The following is an 18,604-nucleotide window of genomic DNA, read 5'->3' on the forward strand; positions in this document are numbered from 1 at the left end:
CTCGATTTTTACATTTTAATATCAGTAGTTCTAGTAAACTAAAATGTAAATAACGAAGAATGTCAAAATTAACAGACTTTTTGAAGTGTGCCCGTGTGTGTGTGTTTTATCGATTTGAGCTTTAGTACATACACTATTTATGGGTATAATCCATTTCCTTGCTGTGGTCATACTAATTAGTGAAAAACGTGCGGTGTCGAATTGAAATTGCTAGGATTTGCCGTGGTCCCGAAGGTGATTACCAATTATCAACCAAAACGTGCGTAACAATCTTTTTGACCAACGATAACCCATAAATTTGAGAAGAGTACGAAAAACGTGTTCGTTTTTGCAACAACTTTATTCGCCCTATCACTTTGTTCGCGCGAGTGAGCGAGAGAGCAAGCCGATGAAGGCCGGACGCTAGAAATTTCCATTCGCAGGCGAAAAGCAAAATCCATAATTGATGTGAATGTGAAAAAAAAACATATATCGAATCGAATGTTCTGGACTTTTTTTGCCAAACGAAAAGAACAGATAGCAGGCCGACACGTGCGTGCGTGTTCAATATATATTTTATCTAATATCCCGTCTCTCTCGTTGAAAATTGTATATTTTGCAGTAGCTGGAAAACAAAGAAAAACTCAGCGATCACGTTCCGCCCCCAACAAAAAAAGAGAGAAGATAACAACAAACACCCACTTAATTTAATCAAAAAAGCGGTAAGGACAATAAGGAGGCGAATATGTCCGTGATTGGCATCGATTTTGGCAACGAGGGCTGCTATGTGGCGGCAGCCAGATCCGGTGGAATCGAGACACTGGCGAATGACTACAGTCTCCGGGCCACGCCGTAAGTAACGTCCTCTAACCATTTTTTGGGATTATGGCCCAGTTTATAGTGATAAGCTTCGCGGGCTGCATAATCGTTCGACTTTTTTGCCTTTTTGGGGTTATGTCGAATTTGTAAGTCATGCCTCGCATATGTGTGTGTTCGTGTGTTTATATGGGAGCGCGCCTAGAAAATTCCATGGTTGTTATGGGTAACGTTCCGAAAAACATACGTGTATCCAGATATGTTCATTATTTACTTGATTGTTGTTTGGCGGAGGCCTAAATTTGGACAACTGCACTTCCATAAAAAGTGTTGCAAATTGCAAATTTAATGAGATACACACATGTACCTACATATAGCTTTTCCCTTCCATTGCCACTTCTGCCTCTCATCCAATTTATTGGGTCTGTCTATGTATGGGTGCTTTTGATTTAAATGCCGTTGACTGCGTGGGCCCATTATATTTCCAATCTTCCACACTTCCACTCTCCTGTACTTGTCCAAATTTACTTTTTTGGCACACTCGCTAAAAAAAATGCCTGGTGATGCATGCGTCATGCGGTCAAGAAAGCAGCATCAAAGGTGAGAAGTGAGCGCAGAGCTAGAAGCAGCTGTTGTGAAGAGAGAGGGAGAGCTAGAGAGCCAACAAAGAAACGGCAAAAAAAAAAAAAAAAAAAAAGTGTGCAAAGCTATCAAAAATAAATTCAAAGCCGGCAAACACAGACAGCACACAAACATACAATCCCATATGTAGACACAGTGGAGACCGCATATGCTGAATGCCTTTGATCTGATAGATTATGTACATGTTTGCAAGAATTAAGTCTACTTAAGTACATATAATTGGTTTTATAATGACTGAAAAGTAAAGTCATTGAAATAAAAAGTAATATTTAGAACAAAAAATTATAATTTTTGATAAATTTTCACTTTTTTCTATTCCAGCTCCTTCGTGGCCTTCGATGGCAAGAAGCGGATTATCGGCGTGGCCGCCAAGAACCAGCAGGTGACAAACATGAAAAACACAGTTGGCGGATTTAAGCGCCTGCTCGGACGCAAATTCAATGATCCCCATGTACAACACGAACTCACGAGCATTCCAGCGCGAGTGGAGTCGCGCAGCGACGGCAGCATCGGCATCAAGGTGAACTACCTAGGCGAGGATCAGCATTTCAGTCCGGAGCAGCTGACCGCAATGCTTTTCACCAAACTAAAGGAGACCTCTGCGGCCGCTATGCAGACACAGGTTAATGACTGCGTCATCGCCTGTCCCGTCTTCTTTACCAACGCAGAGCGAAGGGCTCTTCTTGATGCCGCTCAGATCGCCGGACTGAATGTCCTGCGACTTATGAATGAGACGACGGCAACGGCGCTGGCCTACGGTTTTTACAAGAACGATCTGTTCGAGGACAAGCCGCGCAACGTGATCTTCGTCGACTTTGGGCACTCGTCACTGCAGGCCAGTGCCTGTGCCTTTACCAAGGGCAAACTAAAGATGCTAGCCAGCACCTGGGACCAAATCGGTGGACGCGACTTTGACTTAGCCCTGGGCGATTATTTCGCTAAGGAGTTCCAGGAACGATACAAGATCAACGCCAAGACCAATGCTCGTGCCAATCTGCGTCTGCTAACCGAAATCGAGAAATTGAAGAAGCAGATGTCGGCCAACAGCACCAAACTGCCGCTTAACATCGAGTGTTTCCTGGATGACATTGACGTCTCATCCTCTATGCAGCGCTCCCAGATGGAGGAGCTCTGCGCTCCCGTATTGCAGCGCGTCGAACAGACGTTCAAGCGCCTGCTAGCCGAGTCGAAGCTACAGCTGGACGACATTCACTCGGTGGAGATCGTTGGCGGTAGCTCTCGCATTCCATCCGTGAAGCAGCTTATTGAGCAGGTAAATGTTAAGATGACTGGCTTAGATTCAGCGTTTTAATATTATATCTTTGCTTCTTGTATAGGTCTTTAACAAGCCAGCGAGCACAACTCTGAACCAGGATGAGGCTGTGTCTCGTGGTGCAGCCCTTCAGTGCGCCATTATGTCGCCGGCCGTACGCGTCCGTGAATTCGGCGTCACCGACATTCAGAACTACGCCGTAAAAGTGCTGTGGGACAGTGAGGGATCGGCCGCTCCGGGAGAGATTGAGATCTTCCCGCAGTACCATGCATCGCCGTTCAGCCGCCTGTTGACAATCAACCGCAAGGGACCGTTCAACGTTTCGATTGTTTATGGCCAACAGGTGCCATATCCGGATCAAACCATTGGCGTGTGGAAAGTCAAGGATGTTAAGCCAACGGAGCGCGGAGAGGGCCAGGATGTGAAGCTGAAGGTGCGCATTAACAACAATGGCATCGTGCTGATCTCCTCGGCCACTTTGGTGGAAAAGAAAGAGGCAGAAGAGGCTGGCGAGCAGGTTGCCAGTGAGGAGAAGCCCGGCGAGCAAGCAAACAACACTGGCGAACCCGCAGATGGTCAGCAGGAGGTAAGTCCTATCTCCCAATCCATTAAACACAATCACCGTATCATTATATTCTGTTGTGAATAGGGGTTGCTCTACAGTTCATGTCTCTATTTAAGTTTTATTCTACTAACCGCCCCTTTGGCTTAAACAAATACAGTTAATAGTGCCTTTAGCTCATTTTTTTGCTGTAACACAGTCCAAATACGTCTAAAAACCAGCGTTGAATAAAATGTTCCTTGGTTTTATTTTCACATGTTTGCGCCGCATAAACCACAAATCATCATTGTGAATCAATTAAGCATTTTAAATTGAATCTGTATTTGATTTTAATTATTATACTTTTATAATTGTCTACTTCTTTTGTTTACGGTAGCGTTGAACATCTATAATTATTTTCTCATATTCAAAGCTTTTCTTTAAGATTATCAGGTTACCGTGCCACAATATGAAATTGAGAAAACTGGTCTTAATTATATTAATTATACCCATTTTTCTCAACTAATTCCTTTTAAGCTTCGGTTTACAATGTCTGGTTATTAAGAAACTTGTTTAGCAAATTTTCCTGCTTACTTTAAATGACAGGAAAGATTTAATTCATTGTTCCAAATAAATAAATTGCTTATTAAATTCTTTCTATCGTTACAATCCATAATGATCGGACATATGGAAACCAGGGCTGTATTGCTCTCGTTTGAATATATAGATATATATATAAATATACCACTCCAATATTTGTTTTTGTTTGTTTTGGATATGTTTGCGAACGCGCGCGTTTTGATCTCTCGTAGGCATATTGTGAGAATGAGGATGATAATAATACATCAACAGCCTCATCACCTGGCGGACAAGGGTGGGCACAGCGGGTCAAGGGCTGGTTTAGTTCGGTACGTTTTCCTCAAATTTCTCAAATTTCAATTCAAAAACAAACCCAACAAAAAAAGGAAAACACCAAATAATCAAAATTTTTTGTGTGTCAAGAAATTGGAAATTTTTATTAAAGACAAAAAAAAAAAATCAAACAAATAAACGAAATTGAAAATACAAAATGGACAATTTTGTGTGTTTTAACCTTTTCCACCAAAAATGAAACGAATGAAGAAGACCGCTCATAAGCCGCCTACCCTATGTGCTCCCAACAAATGCATCTCAAAAGCTTACACAATCTGCCAATGTACTTTATTATTTCTACAAGCTATTTTCTTATTATTTAAAAAAAAAAATACACCTGAGAAAAACGCGCGCCCCTTGCCCAAAATTCAAAAACAATACCAAATCCCGCAGTGTTTTATAAACTTATATACAAAACGACGATACCCAAGAAAATTTATTGTGCTCATATTGTAGGCTGTCGCTTGGAGCTGTTTTTCCTCTTCGCTTTATTGTTGATGTGTTGTTGCTGCTCCAATTTTCTCTTTCTATTGGATAACTTGAATTGAACTTAAGCCGATTTAGTTGCATTATTTCGATTAATAATTTGATCTTTTTTTTTTTTTTGTGTTTTATTTTTTTTGGTAACTAGGGCGCTGATAAAAAGAAAAAAGCCTCCAAGGCCACCGAGTTGCCGCTGGAGTGCACAACTCACGGTTTTAGCCCAATCGACCTGGGAAATTACACGCAGCAGGAGTCCAAAATGATTGGCAACGATCAAAAGGAAACGGAACGTATCGACGCTAAAAATGCATTGGAGGAGTTTGTTTACGATATGCGCAACAAACTGCAGGTACTTAAATGATGTTTTGTATTAGAAATACATCTATTAAATTATATATTTACTTAAACCAATTTTCAGGGTGGACCTTTGGAGCGATTCGTTGTGGAGGCAGAGCGCGAGGCTATTGTGGCTCAGTTGAATGATCTCGAGAACTGGCTTTACGAAGATGGAGAGGACTGCGAGCGCGAGACTTACACTAGCCGACTGCAGGCACTTCACCAAAAGACGGATCCTATCAAGCTGCGAGCCAACGATTATGAGCAGGGCCCGGCTGCCTTTGATGAGCTGAAGAACAGCATTGCTATTGCCCGCCTGGCGGTGGCCGAGTTCCGTAAGGGTGTGCCCAAGTACGATCACCTGACGGAAACCGAGTTTATCAACATTTCGGAGACTGCTGACAAGGCGCAAAAGTGGTTGGATGGCAATTTGTCAAAGTTCACACAGTCGCCGCGCACCGCCGACAGTCCCGTCCAGGTTTCTGCTGTGCGCCAAGAGGTGCACACCTTAAATGCATGCGTCAGTTCGGTAATCAACCGGGCGAAACCAAAGCCAACTCCGGCCAAGACAGCGACACCGCCCAAGGATGAGGCGAATGCGGAACAAAACGGTGGCGAGCCAGCTGGCAATTCCGGCGACAAAATGGACGTGGACAATGGTGCCCAGAGCGCGCCAGGAAACGATCCCTCCATGGATGTGGAGTGAGCAGCACCGCTTCATCCGCAATCCGGTTGTTCCCGGCTATCAACGGTATTGGCTAACGATTAATGATAATGAATATAATTATAACAATAACTTAAACGGTAAACATATATGAAAGAACATTTGTATATGCACTTGCTTCAGGACTAGCAGAGAAAAACCAACCAAAATCAATACAACAAACAAAATGCAACCAATCTACATGTGTAAGAATTATTTGATCAAGTAAAACTGCAGCCGCTGGTGGATCCATAAAACGATAAATGGATGCGGGCGAACAATAGTAGCAAAAACAAAAAGTACGAGAGAAGAAACATCTTACACGTCTACTGCTGCTGCTGCTGTGTTTATAATGCAAAACGAAACAGAAACAACCCTAAAACAATTTCTAATCGACCATTTTTCATATATTTGAATAACAAAATCAACAAGCGACACTAAATGAATGGAATTCAAATAATCAAATAAAAACAAAGATGATTCCAACTAAATATTTAATTTATTATTTTTGGGTTGTGAAATTTGGGAACTATTAGAAGGTCCTTTAAAGGAAAACGTAAAAGGACAAAACAGAAAAATTCTATGTATGTATGTGGGATACACATGATTCATTTATATAGATAATGATTCTCTGATTTAACTTATTAACATATATTTGAAATAGATTGATTGATAATCATACCAGGCAACATTACATTTAACATTACTCCAGCCAGTGAAATCAAAATACCATTTCTAATTTAAAATTTATCACCCACCACTTAATTGAAAACTAAAACTGAAATTAACTTTGTGATTATTTTATTGCCACTTACAATACAATACAAACTCGTTTACAAAGAGGAATGCGAATGCGATTTGGTGTGGGTAGCTGCAGAGCGGGATTAAAATGTGGGGGATATTAGGAGAGGATTAATGTATATAAACCGACTGTGACTAGTGCGAAGATTGTGTTGTGCGCTCAATGAGATTCTTCTCCTTCGATCCTATCCAATTTAATTATTAAAGCGTTGATTATGCAGGCACCAGCCTCTTTGGTGAACCAACAGAGATCGTTTAGTAGATGGACAGACGATTCATTGAGAGTGGCAGCGGGAGTCCCACCCACGCCGTCAGTACCCTGCCCGTTTCCTCCATGATCATGATCGGCAGATCCCAGGCTGCGCCTTTTGGCCTCGGCTGCCGCCTTGCCAGTAGTTACTCCAGAAATGGACTGCCGCCGAACGTAGACCTCAAAGGAAGTGGAGATTCGATGCAGTCCCTGCTCAGAGGCAAAGTGATGCTGGGGGAGTACCGGCTCAATAACTGTGGCATTGGGGGAGTAGTAAAGCTCTAGCCGGGTGCCTGGCTCATCTTTCAGCGCAGCAGCGGCAGGTTCTTCATCCGGTTCTGTTTCTAATGGAAGCGGCTGTCCACGATCCAGAATCGCACGAATTTTGTCCACTCGTGTCATATAGTAAAAGGGTAACCAGTCACCATTAAGATCAAAGTGCACTTGGGGAGTCGACGAAGATACACCACCACCTGTTGATGCAGTGGTTGTCGAGGTGCTCAGCACGTTGACAGTCTGCTGGTTTAACTTGAAATAGACCCATCCCTCCAGCTTGTCACCATTTCCGGCGTTACTTGGTCCACTGCATTTCAAACAGAAACACACTGGCTCTAATCGGCTATCAAAAAAGGCCTGAGGCAGTACCAGGGAGGCACAGAAGCGTCTCACTTGTTTAAGGTATTCGCAGTCATTTTGTTCCACACTGGCACCAGTGGCTGTAGATCGAAGTGAATCGGTTCCACCACTTGGTCGGGTCTGCCCAACAGAATTGGTGTCGGATTCCATCGAATTGAGCGATGGCAAATCGAGATTTAGTAGCGAAGCTTGATCGGGCATTAGGTGGTGACGGGTATACTCATTCTGCTGGAGTTGCTGCAACAGCAACAGGTGGTTCATATAATCGATCTCATCGTCCTCCAAAACATTGTCGTTGGCCGGTGGTTCGCCGGTCACTTCACGTTCGTTGCTTATAGCCAATTCCAATGCCTCCGCATTGTTCTCGGTGTGATCAATAGAGGTGGCTACTGTTGCTGGCGCCCCAGTAGTTTCATCCACGGAACAAGTTAATGGGTTTGGAGGGTTGGGCAAATCATCGTACTCCTTATTCGTATCATAAACGCCCGAGTTACTTAGGTGTTGAACATTTGCTGTGGAACCACTGGGACCACAGCTTCCCGCTGCCGTTGCCGAAGTGTTTAATGAGTTCTGGAATCTCTGTGTGCTTTGACTGCGTTGTATGTTGAGATTGGTATTATGCTGTAGCTGGAGAGACTCCCGAAGACAACTGAAAGGGCATTAAATAAAAATAATTCCTTAGGCCTTGATTGACTAAAATATCTTACCAAGTTGATGAGGATCCACCCAGTTCGTTTCGCTGTTGCTCCAGAGTTCGATTCTTAATAGAAATGTTAAGCAGCAAGTTCTCTGAAACGCTCTCCATCACCGATCGAGTCCTGCAAAATAAAATTCAATAGAATACAAGAGGATCCCAAATGATCGATATTACTTACATGGCGTTCGATGGAGCACCGGATGTAGAAGGACCATCCCTGGCAGACTCACATATTTGTTCCGTGTCCTTTTCCTTTTCATGCATTTCCAGATGAGCTTTTTCGCACTGCTGCGGCATTCCATTATCCAACTCTAAGGCCTCGGGAGCCTCCAGTATTGGAGTTCCATTGGCGTTTCCGGTACGACCGGCATCACTGCCTGTAATCAAGGTTATCTTTTCGCACTTCCCGTATACATCGAAGACTGGATATACATGGTTTGGCAGACCACTTGCCAAATCCTCGAGATTTGTTGACCCTACCATAATAACTAAAAATTGCCCGAAATTTAATTAAAAAATTCGTTAAAAATAAAAAAAATTAAACTTACTTAGCATTCCGGCATGGGTTAGTGTCAACGTGATCACAGTTCCCACTTGGATCTGCTCAAGAGCATCGCCGTATTTGGAGGCCATCACTTGTCCGTTAATGTTCACGTAATCGTGGGTGGCCAGCCAACAGCTCTTTTTTAGGTCCAATAAGGAAATGGGCGCAGTCTGCGGGCTTGCTGACAGAACGCCAAGGCCGATAGTTCCCTTCCATTTGTTGTTCAGGGCGTCTACCTTGATGCTTATACTCTCACCCTTGCACAGAGGTTTATTCAGACAGACGATGGCCTGGTTATAAGACTTAATTCTGGCCACACTCCTGCGATCTTCGCTAAGCCGGGCATTTTTTTGTGATATATCCAAAAATTCGTAGTTCTGTGCCTCCGAATCAATTGATTCCAGCATGGAGCTATCCTGCTTGTTTAATGGGTCCACTCCAAAGTCCATGGAGTCCTGTAGCCGCAAACTGCAGGGACGTAAAGGTGATGCTGGGCCCTGGGCCGAAATTACTTGAATGCCCATCGTCGAACCTCTCAGTTCTGCTACCACATACACATCATTGGGTACGTTGTGAAACTGTATATTAACATTCTCCGAGTTCAATAGCATATTTAGCGAGTTCTCCACTCGCTCTAGTGTTATCTTATCGTCCACCCTTAGCCACTCAAGCGAAGCCAGAGAGCGCTGGAGGCAGCTCGAATTGAAGCATACTTCGTTCCCGCTAACGTACCAAACATTGGCCGGGATTCTCCGCAGGCTAGTAGGCAGCTTTTTGCGGACACTTTCGTCGCTTAGATTTAAATCAGTAACCCCAATGCTGAGACAACCTGAAGGTAAGATTATTAGACTTTAACTACCTAACATTTTTTAATTCATCATCAATCATCATGAGGAAGACAGAAACTTACCCGCAAACATGGGGTTTATCGATGTCAGCTTGATCTCAAAAGGTGATCCCACGCTAAGCGGATGCTCAGAAAAAACTAGGCAATGAGAGAGCGGAGCTGCCGCTCCTGTAAATCGTGAGGCCTCCGTCCAGTCCTTGGTAAGGCTTACATTTCCCGATACGCAAGTCCAGCGATGCTTTGTTTCCATGGCTGGATGTTGAATTACCGATGTGGCTTGACAGCTCTGCGAGTTTTCGCTTGTTGCGTACGGAGCACGGATGTCTAGTTGTGTCTGCGTGAGACTCACCTGGGCGCATTGCCCATACAAATCAATAATGGCCCAAATGTTGGGTGCGTGACATTCACAAGCCGGTCCCTGATCCATTCCATCAACAAAGAAGTGGATAAAGTCACCATTACGCATAACACCAACTCGCGTACTGGGACCCAGTGTGTCCAGATCTAATAAAATATTGGTTCGAATTGTTTTGCGGTTGTGAAAAATCATTGGTCCGCATAGGATAATGGTGTCGCTGGCTTCCAGATCGGTGGCATTTGGGGCCAGCTGGATGTCCTCTGGCCGTGTGCCTGTTACCCCGATCTCAATGTTACCCGACCAGTGTCGAACCATTGTCTCCAACTCCACTTCGAATAGTTCCCGTTGCCTTAGCGGTCGATTACTGAAAACTATGGCATCGTTAAACTCTGCCAGAGAATTGGGACGAGATGCAGTTAAGCCACTATTTGAGATGCCCGCATTGGCCCCATGAATGCTATGGAATCGCAGTGGCACTTCGCTGTACAGCGTCGTGTTTGAGATGGTGGAGTTACCGGTATCCGGACTACCGCACTCCGAGGTATCCACAATACTAGCTTGTGCTGCTTGTCCGTACAAATCGATTACTCCGTAAACACGCTCTGGTACATTACTGGCAGCTGGACCCTGGTCAACTCCATTTACCCAAAAGTGAACAGTGCCATCGTCTTTACGCACCACTCCTACTCTATCGCCCACCTGTAGGCGATCAAGATTTTGTCCGTACTGCTCGATGACTGTGACGCCGTTCTGCATGACTCCATTACCCGTCATCATCCAAGTACCGGATCTGGTTAAGGTAATGACTTTAAAAAAAAATCAATGACAACGGAATCAGATCTTACCGCACATTGGTCATAGTGAATGGAAAGTCTAGCTCGTCGGCACTATGGGTTGTCACGCCCATTTCAACAGAACCAGCCCATTTTGTTACAACGCGTTCAAGTCGCACTTGGAACAGTTCGTTGGGACGTAGGGGTCGTCTTGTGAGCACTACGCCATTATTGAAATCGTCGGCAGCGCTGATTTAAACAAAATATTATTATATTTTATAATATTGTATTATTATTATTATTCCAGAAAAATTATAAAAAAAAAATAATAAAAACAATTTTACTTACTTGGGTCGCAGAGCTGTGCGTCCGCTTTGGGTAACGGTGGCATGGGTTCCACAGATGTGGTGGAAGGTTAGACGATCATCATTCCTGGCTATGGCTCGTGTACTGGAAATGGTCTCGCTCAGACCGCCGGCAGCACCAGCCACATTCATTTCACTCTCTGGACTTAAAAGGCTTAAGGTGGGGGTGCCTGTATGCTGCTGGTGCTGAGTGTGCTGAACGCCGCCTCCAATGGAGCAGGCACTCAAACCGGCTACTATGTTGTTTCGACGGGTCACGAGATTCTGTTGCTCACGTTCATCGCGATCAACTATTGTAACCTTAATGGTCATGCCGTAAAGGTCGATAACACCCCACAAAGTTGAGGCCACTCTGGTGGCGGCAACACCCTGATCCTGTCCATTAATGTAGTTGTGAAGGTTGCCGTTGGCTTTGCGCATCATCCCGACGCGATCTCCTTCGCGCAGCTCATCCAGATTAAACTCTCCGTACTGGCGGCGTGTTCCCTTACCGTTCGTAAGAATGCCGCAACCCGACATCATGATGGTGCCCGAACGCATGTTGGTCATGGTGGCCGGAAAGTGCAGTACTGTGGGATTGTGTGTAGTGACGCCCACTTCAATGGATCCAGACCACTTGTCAACCAACTTGTCGATGCGAATCTCGAATAATTCGTTGTCCCTCAACGGTCTGTGGGTCATCACAACGCCGTTGTTAAATTCGTCCAACGGTCGGCGACGTTCGGCGGATCGAAAGTTGGGCGAAAGCTTGACCAGTGATCCACAGCGGGTGTGGAAGCACAGTCGGTCGTCAGCAACAGATCCGGATCCATTGCCTTGTATCCAGGCGTCAGAATCAACGACAATGTTCACGTTCATGGCCACGTCTAGGTTCTGGACAACCTGTTGCAGTGGCTGCTGCAGTGGTGAATCCAATAGCTGCTTTTAAAGGAACCAACATTAATTTATGTTTCAGGTGCGTTAATTATCTTAAATCCTTAAGCTTCTATTAATAGTTACCTCTCCGTTGACGCTTCCATCCCGGGGACACAGAGAAACCTGCACACAGCGCCCATAGAGATCGACAAGTGCCCAAAGAGGCTTGGGCATGTTCTTAGCCGCCACCCCCTGCGACTCCCCGTTTACATAAAAGACCAAATCGTTGCTAGAGGTTCGCATGACACCCACCCGATCATTTTCGTTCAAAGTTTCCAGATCGGTACCATAGAACTCGAACAGTCGTCGTCCATCTTTGCGCACATCCATGCCGGACATGACCCAAGTGCCGTTTCGCATAGCAGTGGCACAGGCCACCAGTTCCAGATCATCCGGCGATTCGGCAGTAACCCCAATCTCAATGCTTCCGCCCCAGGAGGTGTTCTGCACGACTTGTGTTATTACATGCTAAGGGTAGAGGTCCTTAACCACTCACCTTCTTCTCGATGACAACCTCAAAGAGCACATCGTCCTCCAGGGGCTCTGCACTGAACACCAGGGCGTAACTGAAATCACGCATTGAGCGCTGGGCCATTCGGTTGTTATTGTACAACCGGACTGACCGACCACAGCGTGTGTGGAAAGACTGAGGCTCTCTGCCGGTCATGGTTGCTTCCTTAGTTCTGCTGTATCGGAAGGTTTCTCTGCCGCCGCTTGTCACCGTACAAATCAATGGGCAGTCGGAAAGGGCAAACGGGTGGAATTCGGCTCATCGGTCGTTGACGATGTGCTGGCACGGCTCTGGGGGCTGATGGACAACCTCTGACGGATTGGTCTGAAGTTTCCGTGGTCTGTAAAGTGCATTATGCATGCATCTTCAAAATTCAGACAGTACAATAAACAAATTTTTTAATGTGACCGTTCACTGATGTTCAGAAAATACGTGTATTTATTATTAAATATCATGTTCATTCCTTACCATTAAATACACTGGAAAAATATACGCGGTGTCATTTACTTTATTTGAATGCATCATATTAAATGAATGCGATAAAAATTCTAAACCTTTTTGTTTTGTCATTTTTAATATTTAAAGAATTATTATAAAGCTTCTACAGATACTATCGGAATGTATATGTATAAAGAAATTCGGGTGAATTTGTATACCATTTATATTGTACACTTTGTATATACCATCATACATATATACACAAAATAGAATAACACATATTTTTTATAAAGTTGAAAACATAGAACTTAATAAATAAGAGCTTATGTTGTACTAGGAGTGGTAGTAGATACTTTTAAAGTATCATTAAATTCTGGGTTTATTTGATCATCAGTTTCACCAACTTTGGTTTCGGTTTTGGAATCCACATCAGTGACAACGATCTCGGAAGCCTGCTTCTGTTCCTGGTCGTCAGTAATTGCAACGATCTCAGAAGCCTGCTTCTGTTCTTGGTCATCCGTAACACGTCTGTATATAGGTGGGGACTTGCCCTCAACATAATCGGTGGTTATATGAACTCCCTGTATATCTGAGCCGGGTACTAAGAACATAGGATCCAGCAGAAGTTGCTCCATTATGGAGCGCAGTCCACGAGCTCCTGTATTCCTCTGCATCGCCTGCTTTGCTATAGATTCTATGGCGTCCTCGGTAAGGGTCAGTTCTACATCATCCAAACTGAGCATTGCTTTGTATTGAGGCACTAGAGCATTGCGTGGTTCGGTTAGAATGCGCCTCAACATATTAGCATTTAAGCCGTGGAATGGAACTATAACAGGGAAACGACTAATAAACTCCGGTATCATGCCGAACTCAGTGAGATCACTGGCCTGGACTTTGGTCAGGCATTTATCCTTTTCCTTTTGGTCTTCATCCGGTGTACTTGATCCGCTGGCCTCGTCTAGGCTTGAAACCTTCTCATTAAGTCGACTCACTATGATCTTCTCCAGGCCAGTATAGGCGCCGGAAGCCACGAATAGGATATTCTTAGTGTCCACTTGGAATTTTTTGCCAAGCAGTTCCTTCCGATTAGATACGTTTACTAAGCTACCCTCTAGCATCTTTAGCATGCCTTGCTGGACGCCTTCGCCGCCAATGTCCCGACGATTTTTAAGTCCAGAGGAGGTGCAGATCTTATCCACCTCGTCTAAGTAAACAATACCAGTTTGAGCGCGTTCTATATTAAAGTTTGCCGACTTCAGCAGCTCAAAGAGCACGCTTTCAATGTCTTCGCCCACATAGCCTGCCTGCGTCAAGGTAGTGCAGTCACATATGGCGAAGGGAACGTTCAGGCACTTGGCAATGGTCTTAGCGATTAGAGTTTTCCCAGATCCTGTTGGGCCCAGCATCATGATATTGCTCTTCTCCAGTTCGACTTCATTAGGCTGAAGACCAGTAGACTCGTTTACAGATATTTTAAGTTGCTCAAAAAGTGGATTGACCTCATGCACTTCGTTACTAAAGTCTTCCTGCTGCTGTTGCTTGTTTGTTTGCGATATGTTGTGGTGTATTCGTTTGTAGTGGTTATAAACTGCTACCGCAAGGACCTTCTTGGCAAAGTCCTGGCCCACAACGTGCTTGTCCAGATACTCCACGATCTTCTGCGGTGGAGGTGGTAGCTTACCTGGCTTCTGTTTTTTCTGCTCCTTCGCTGTTGACTTCTCTGAGGACACCTCTACTAATGAGTTGCACTTGTCGCACCTGACGGTTTGCGTCGAGCTGGTAACAGTTTCCTGCTGGGTGCAGGCGTTTCCAAAGAGTTTAGGTGCTTGCACAAATGTTCCTGGGGTCTGAGGCAGTTTGAGACTACCAACAGGATTAACCGTACCTGGCGTTATGGATTTTTCAACAATCTTTGAACTAGCATTCGCGTCGGATAATCCAAAAATGCAAGGTTTGGCAATATCTGAACTTACACTAGGATTGATCATACCAAAAACGAATTTATTGGTTTGGCCGATTTCGGTCGTTTCCTTTGATACACCACCAACAAGTTTATTCCTTACTCCAAATAAAATATTGCGTTCTTGGCCAGTGGATTCGGCAAAATTGGTTCCTGATAATTGTGGTTTGATCTCCTGCTGGAAACTAAAGGTTGAAGCCGGTTGGCCAAAAGCACTCGTTGCTCCGAGGGACTTAAATCCATCGCCAAAATTGCTATTCTTTGGAGTGGCATTCCCATTCCCTGGACTAGCACTCGACTGCGTTGCACCAAATACAGTATTGCTTTTGCTTACTTGGCCAGAGGATCCGGCAGAAGTGGTTCCTGATAATTGTGGTTTTATCTCCTGTTGGAAACTAAATGTTGAAGCCGGTTGTCCAAAGGCACTTGTTGCTCCGATGTTCTTAAATCCATCGCCAAAATTGCTATTCTTTGGATTGGCATTCCCTGGACTAGCATTCGACTTGGTTGTACCAAATAAGGTTTTGCTTTTGTCTATTTGGCCAGTGGAGCCACCGAAGGAGGTTCCTGATACTTGCGGTTTAATCTGCTGTTGGAAACTAAAGGTTTCCGGTGGTCCAAAGACATTTGTTGTTCCGTGGGACTTAAACCCATCGCCAAAAATGCTATTTTCTGGAGAAAAAATAGATTTGGTGGTACCAAAAATTGAATTTCCCGGACTAGTTTTCAGTGTGGCTTGACCAAAAGGGCTACTGGGGCTGTTAGACAGGAAACCACCAAAATTTTGTACAGGAGTTGCAAAAGTGTTGCTTTTCTCCGATTGGGTTTTAATTTGGGTTTGTCCAAAAATGCTACCCCTAGCGACTGGAGTCGATGCACTTCCGATCTGGGTCTGCGTAAAAGTACGTAGAGATCCTGATGGTGGTCCGCAAACTGGATCCGATTGGCGGTCGTAGATTTCAATTAAAGTGTCTACCTTTTGGGTCGTTATCTCAAGCAAACTGCGCATCTTCCATCTAGCCAGCTTCACATCAAGCATAAAACGTGCGTCGGATTCACATTCTTGCTTATTGCCCTCCCGCTTAGCCTCGTAATGCTGCATCCGTACTTCCTCGAATGATTGATCCTCACTTAAATTGGGGAAGTTGTCCCTATACGGGAAGGGACCGTAAACAGAGAGAGGCCACACCCTGCCCTTTAGGTTAGCTTCGACATCCTCTTTGAGCATCTTCCTAGGAAGTTTAAAAAGGGAGTTGTGATATGTTGGGAAAAATTTTCTGATCATCTTACTTGAGGTCTATGTGTTCATTGGGGCACAGACGCCCATTTATACAGCCACCGTGTTGAAACTTTGAACATACAACCATCGTTATCTTGGGTATCCTGTCTAGCGCAACTAGAAGAGATAAATTCCGAAAGCTTTCTAAAGGCGAACTACGACTTATTTGCTTTCTGAGTAGAATTCTCAAAAGTCCGATTAAGTCTTTCCCCAATTTGGTATTTTTTTAATTTGTCTACTATAGACCAAATATATAACAGTATTTGTTATTTATATATTATGATATATATTAATACCTTATTATAATTTTTGTATACAAATATTAGTTTTAAGATTTACGTATTCTACGATAACTTTATCAGTTATCCGAACGCTTCCAATTATTGCACTAGCGTATTTGAAATACTAAAAACCAGCAGACAGTAATATCCTGGCAACGAAAAGTGGCCACACTGACAAGCTATATAAAATAACACATTTTGGTCCGAGATTAACAAAAACAGAACATTTTCTAGAATTATATAGATGCTCCAGCGCCATGTCCGCTACGCAACGTCAAAAGCAGTTAGACATGAATCGAAGCCGAGCGATTAACTTGGCCAGCAGCAGCAGCGGCTACGGCAATAACAGCAACGCTACTGGCGGTACTAAAAATGTGGTTTCCCCGCATCCGCAACAACGAAAACTGCAAGCTTCGATGCAGGTGCAACAGCCAAACACAAGTCGTCGGGCGGCCGGTTCCAACTGGATGGCTGTTGCTGGGGGAAGCGAGAATCAGGAGGCGAAGGCAGTGGAAGCCGCACCATTGACGAAATCGGCACGCATGCGCATGAAGAAGAAGGCGCAGCGCAATCGCTATGTGGCGATGGACTGCGAGATGGTGGGTGTAGGACACAACGGTCAGGACGACATGCTGGCCCGAGTATCCATCGTAAATCACGTGGGACAAGTGCTACTGGACAAGCATGTAAAACCGAGAATGGAGGTCACTGATTACCGCACCAGCGTCTCGGGCATTCGTCCGCAGGACATCGCCAATGGTGAGGAATTTGCCGCAGTGCAGGACGAGGTGGTGAAGCTGCTGCACGGCCGCATTCTCGTCGGACATGCCCTAGGAAACGATCTCGCCGTCTTAAGCATCCGCCATCCGTTCGACGACATCCGGGACACGTCGCGCTACAAGCCTCTATGTAAGCTGGTCTCTAATGGCCACACGCCCAGCCTGAAGCGGCTGACGATGGCCGTTCTTGGTCAGGTGATCCAGACGGGCGAGCACAACTCTGTTGAGGATGCACGCGCTGCAATGGGCATCTACAATCGCATTGCAGCTGACTGGGAGAAGTATTTGGAAAGGAAGCGCCATCAGCAGCAGCACTTCTAGCTGCGCACTTAGGGAATTCCACCTAGCTGCCCAAATAGGGAATCCCATCGAACTCAGGGGAAGGAAAAGTTTAGCCTTAAGATTATTATTGTATACACGAGTTTCATTAATGGGAAACTGTTGCTTAATTCTATAAAACGATAAATCCTACGTTCCAGTTGTGTAGCTGTTAGTCGCGTAAGATACATTTTTGCCTAAGAAGCCTCGACCTCTTCCGGAGGAGTTTCGCTACAGCTGAGACCGTGAATGGCTTCGTGATGATCCATCAGCTCTCTCCATGGATCCTCTAACATGGAGGGATGAAAATACTGTCCCGACGAACTTCGGCTAGGATTGTACTCCCTGTTATTGTAGTTCCTCTGATTCTGTTCCCAGTTTGATTGGTATCTTCGATTAAAGTTGCCGCCACGCCCGAAGTTCCTGGCCTGTCCGTAGGGCCGATGTCTTTGTGTTTCCTGTGGTGAAATGTTCTGGTAGAAATGGGGAGTATTCTGTTGGGACTTCTGATGTCCCTTCTTGTCCTCGTAGAAGCCAAAGTTTTGGCTTTGCGGATTCTTTTGGCCTCCGAATTGCTGTGTTCTGTAATCAGCTGCTTGCGATGGATACGAGTTGTTGAAGTTCTTGCGAGGAGTGCTCATTTTGAAGTTCGAAACAGGTTATTCAAAGAACTATGTGCATGTTTTTAAAAAAAATTGTTGAAAAAACAACGCTAAAAGTTTTTAGTATGACCTTACTGGGATAATCCAAAAAGACGCAGAGTGGTGCAAGTCTTTGCTATGCACAATTTTAAGGTATATTTAGGGAGTTTAAGTCTCTACGCGTTTTATGGTTTCCTTGAACAGACCCACGACAGTCACACTGTCCGGAATATTTGTGTAGCGCGGTCGTCGTGCGGTCGGTCGGCTAGATAAAGTGCATTTAACTGCAGTTGCTTTCGGTTCCCACCCTCCTTGCTTCCAGTCCGAGTCTAATGCTTTAAATAAGGCGAAATATAAGTAAAATTGCACGTCCCTCGATCGGAAAAACCTGCAAACAAAGCAGAAAAGAGGCGTCGCCTGCCGCAGGAGCCTTTCATCAAAATCTGGTCTTCGTGTTGGTGAGCCTGCATCCGTGTATGACTCTCTGTGTACTTGTGTGTGCCAGTGCTACTGTGTGTGTGTGAGT

At 44.8% G+C, this 18,604-nt stretch overlaps 5 protein-coding genes across 10 annotated transcripts; 2 read left to right on the forward strand and 3 right to left on the reverse strand.

The window, feature by feature from the left end:
- Positions 1-144: 144 nt before the first annotated feature.
- LOC108105988 (heat shock 70 kDa protein 4) lies at positions 145-6,176 on the forward strand. Of its 4 annotated transcripts, none has more exons than XM_041818328.1 (7): positions 145-234; positions 602-831; positions 1,759-2,710; positions 2,775-3,296; positions 4,064-4,159; positions 4,795-4,995; positions 5,065-6,176. In XM_041818328.1, the coding sequence occupies exons 2-7, from the start codon at positions 725-727 to the stop codon at positions 5,686-5,688; spliced, it is 2,502 nt and encodes an 833-aa protein (XP_041674262.1). In that variant the 5' UTR covers positions 145-234; positions 602-724; the 3' UTR covers positions 5,689-6,176. The 4 variants fall into 4 exon arrangements, with proteins under 4 accessions (XP_041674262.1, XP_017068310.1, XP_017068311.1 ...); XM_017212821.2 differs by having other exon boundaries at positions 152-259; XM_041818329.1 differs by lacking the exon at positions 145-234 and adding an exon at positions 433-447.
- A 293-nt stretch (positions 6,177-6,469) lies between these two features.
- On the reverse strand, positions 6,470-12,785 carry LOC108105986 (neuralized-like protein 4). Of its 2 annotated transcripts, none has more exons than XM_017212817.2 (9): positions 12,368-12,785; positions 11,956-12,315; positions 10,940-11,874; positions 10,664-10,840; positions 9,524-10,608; positions 8,618-9,442; positions 8,248-8,557; positions 8,080-8,190; positions 6,470-8,021 (listed from the first exon to the last, which is right to left on the reverse strand). In XM_017212817.2, exons 1-9 carry the CDS (start codon positions 12,536-12,538, stop codon positions 6,647-6,649), a joined length of 5,349 nt encoding a protein of 1,782 aa, XP_017068306.1. In that variant the 5' UTR covers positions 12,539-12,785; the 3' UTR covers positions 6,470-6,646. The 2 variants fall into 2 exon arrangements, with proteins under 2 accessions (XP_017068306.1, XP_017068305.1); XM_017212816.1 differs by having other exon boundaries at positions 10,940-11,877.
- Positions 12,786-13,025: 240 nt separating this feature from the next.
- On the reverse strand, positions 13,026-16,438 carry LOC108105987. Of its 2 annotated transcripts, XM_017212820.1 has the most exons (3): positions 16,356-16,438; positions 16,071-16,176; positions 13,026-16,012 (listed from the first exon to the last, which is right to left on the reverse strand). In XM_017212820.1, exons 2-3 carry the CDS (start codon positions 16,145-16,147, stop codon positions 13,144-13,146), a joined length of 2,946 nt encoding a protein of 981 aa, XP_017068309.1. In that variant the 5' UTR covers positions 16,148-16,176; positions 16,356-16,438; the 3' UTR covers positions 13,026-13,143. The 2 variants fall into 2 exon arrangements, with proteins under 2 accessions (XP_017068309.1, XP_017068307.1); XM_017212818.1 differs by lacking the exon at positions 16,356-16,438 and having other exon boundaries at positions 16,071-16,265.
- A 44-nt stretch (positions 16,439-16,482) lies between these two features.
- Positions 16,483-17,590, forward strand: LOC108105989 (RNA exonuclease 4). Its single transcript, XM_017212823.1, has one exon. The coding sequence runs from the start codon at positions 16,598-16,600 to the stop codon at positions 17,438-17,440; it is 843 nt and encodes a 280-aa protein (XP_017068312.1). The 5' UTR covers positions 16,483-16,597; the 3' UTR covers positions 17,441-17,590.
- On the reverse strand, positions 17,510-18,185 carry LOC108105990. The gene has a single exon (XM_017212824.1). The coding sequence runs from the start codon at positions 18,076-18,078 to the stop codon at positions 17,635-17,637; it is 444 nt and encodes a 147-aa protein (XP_017068313.1). The 5' UTR covers positions 18,079-18,185; the 3' UTR covers positions 17,510-17,634.
- Between the last annotated feature and the right edge of the window lie 419 nt (positions 18,186-18,604).

This window comes from Drosophila eugracilis, unplaced genomic scaffold, assembly GCF_018153835.1.
Source record: "Drosophila eugracilis isolate 14026-0451.02 unplaced genomic scaffold, ASM1815383v1 contig_2154, whole genome shotgun sequence".
In the NCBI taxonomy this organism is placed as follows: Eukaryota; Metazoa; Arthropoda; class Insecta; order Diptera; family Drosophilidae; genus Drosophila; species Drosophila eugracilis.

Coding starts and splice junctions, on each gene's coding strand:
- LOC108105988 (XM_041818328.1), top strand. CDS start 725: ATGTCCGTGATTGGCATCGATTTTGGCAACGAGGGCTGCTATGTGGCG. Junction 832..1,758: donor TACAGTCTCCGGGCCACGCC/GTAAGTAACGTC, acceptor TTTCTATTCCAG/CTCCTTCGTGGCCTTCGATG. Junction 4,996..5,064: donor ATATGCGCAACAAACTGCAG/GTACTTAAATGA, acceptor ACCAATTTTCAG/GGTGGACCTTTGGAGCGATT.
- LOC108105986 (XM_017212816.1), bottom strand. CDS start 12,538: ATGACCGGCAGAGAGCCTCAGTCTTTCCACACACGCTGTGGTCGGTCA. Junction 11,878..11,955: donor ATGGAAGCGTCAACGGAGAG/GTAACTATTAAT, acceptor TTCCTTTAAAAG/CAGCTATTGGATTCACCACT. Junction 9,443..9,523: donor GATAAACCCCATGTTTGCGG/GTAAGTTTCTGT, acceptor TCTTACCTTCAG/GTTGTCTCAGCATTGGGGTT.
- LOC108105987 (XM_017212820.1), bottom strand. CDS start 16,147: ATGGTTGTATGTTCAAAGTTTCAACACGGTGGCTGTATAAATGGGCGT. Junction 16,013..16,070: donor AATGAACACATAGACCTCAA/GTAAGATGATCA, acceptor TAAACTTCCTAG/GAAGATGCTCAAAGAGGATG.
- LOC108105989 (XM_017212823.1), top strand. CDS start 16,598: ATGTCCGCTACGCAACGTCAAAAGCAGTTAGACATGAATCGAAGCCGA.
- LOC108105990 (XM_017212824.1), bottom strand. CDS start 18,078: ATGAGCACTCCTCGCAAGAACTTCAACAACTCGTATCCATCGCAAGCA.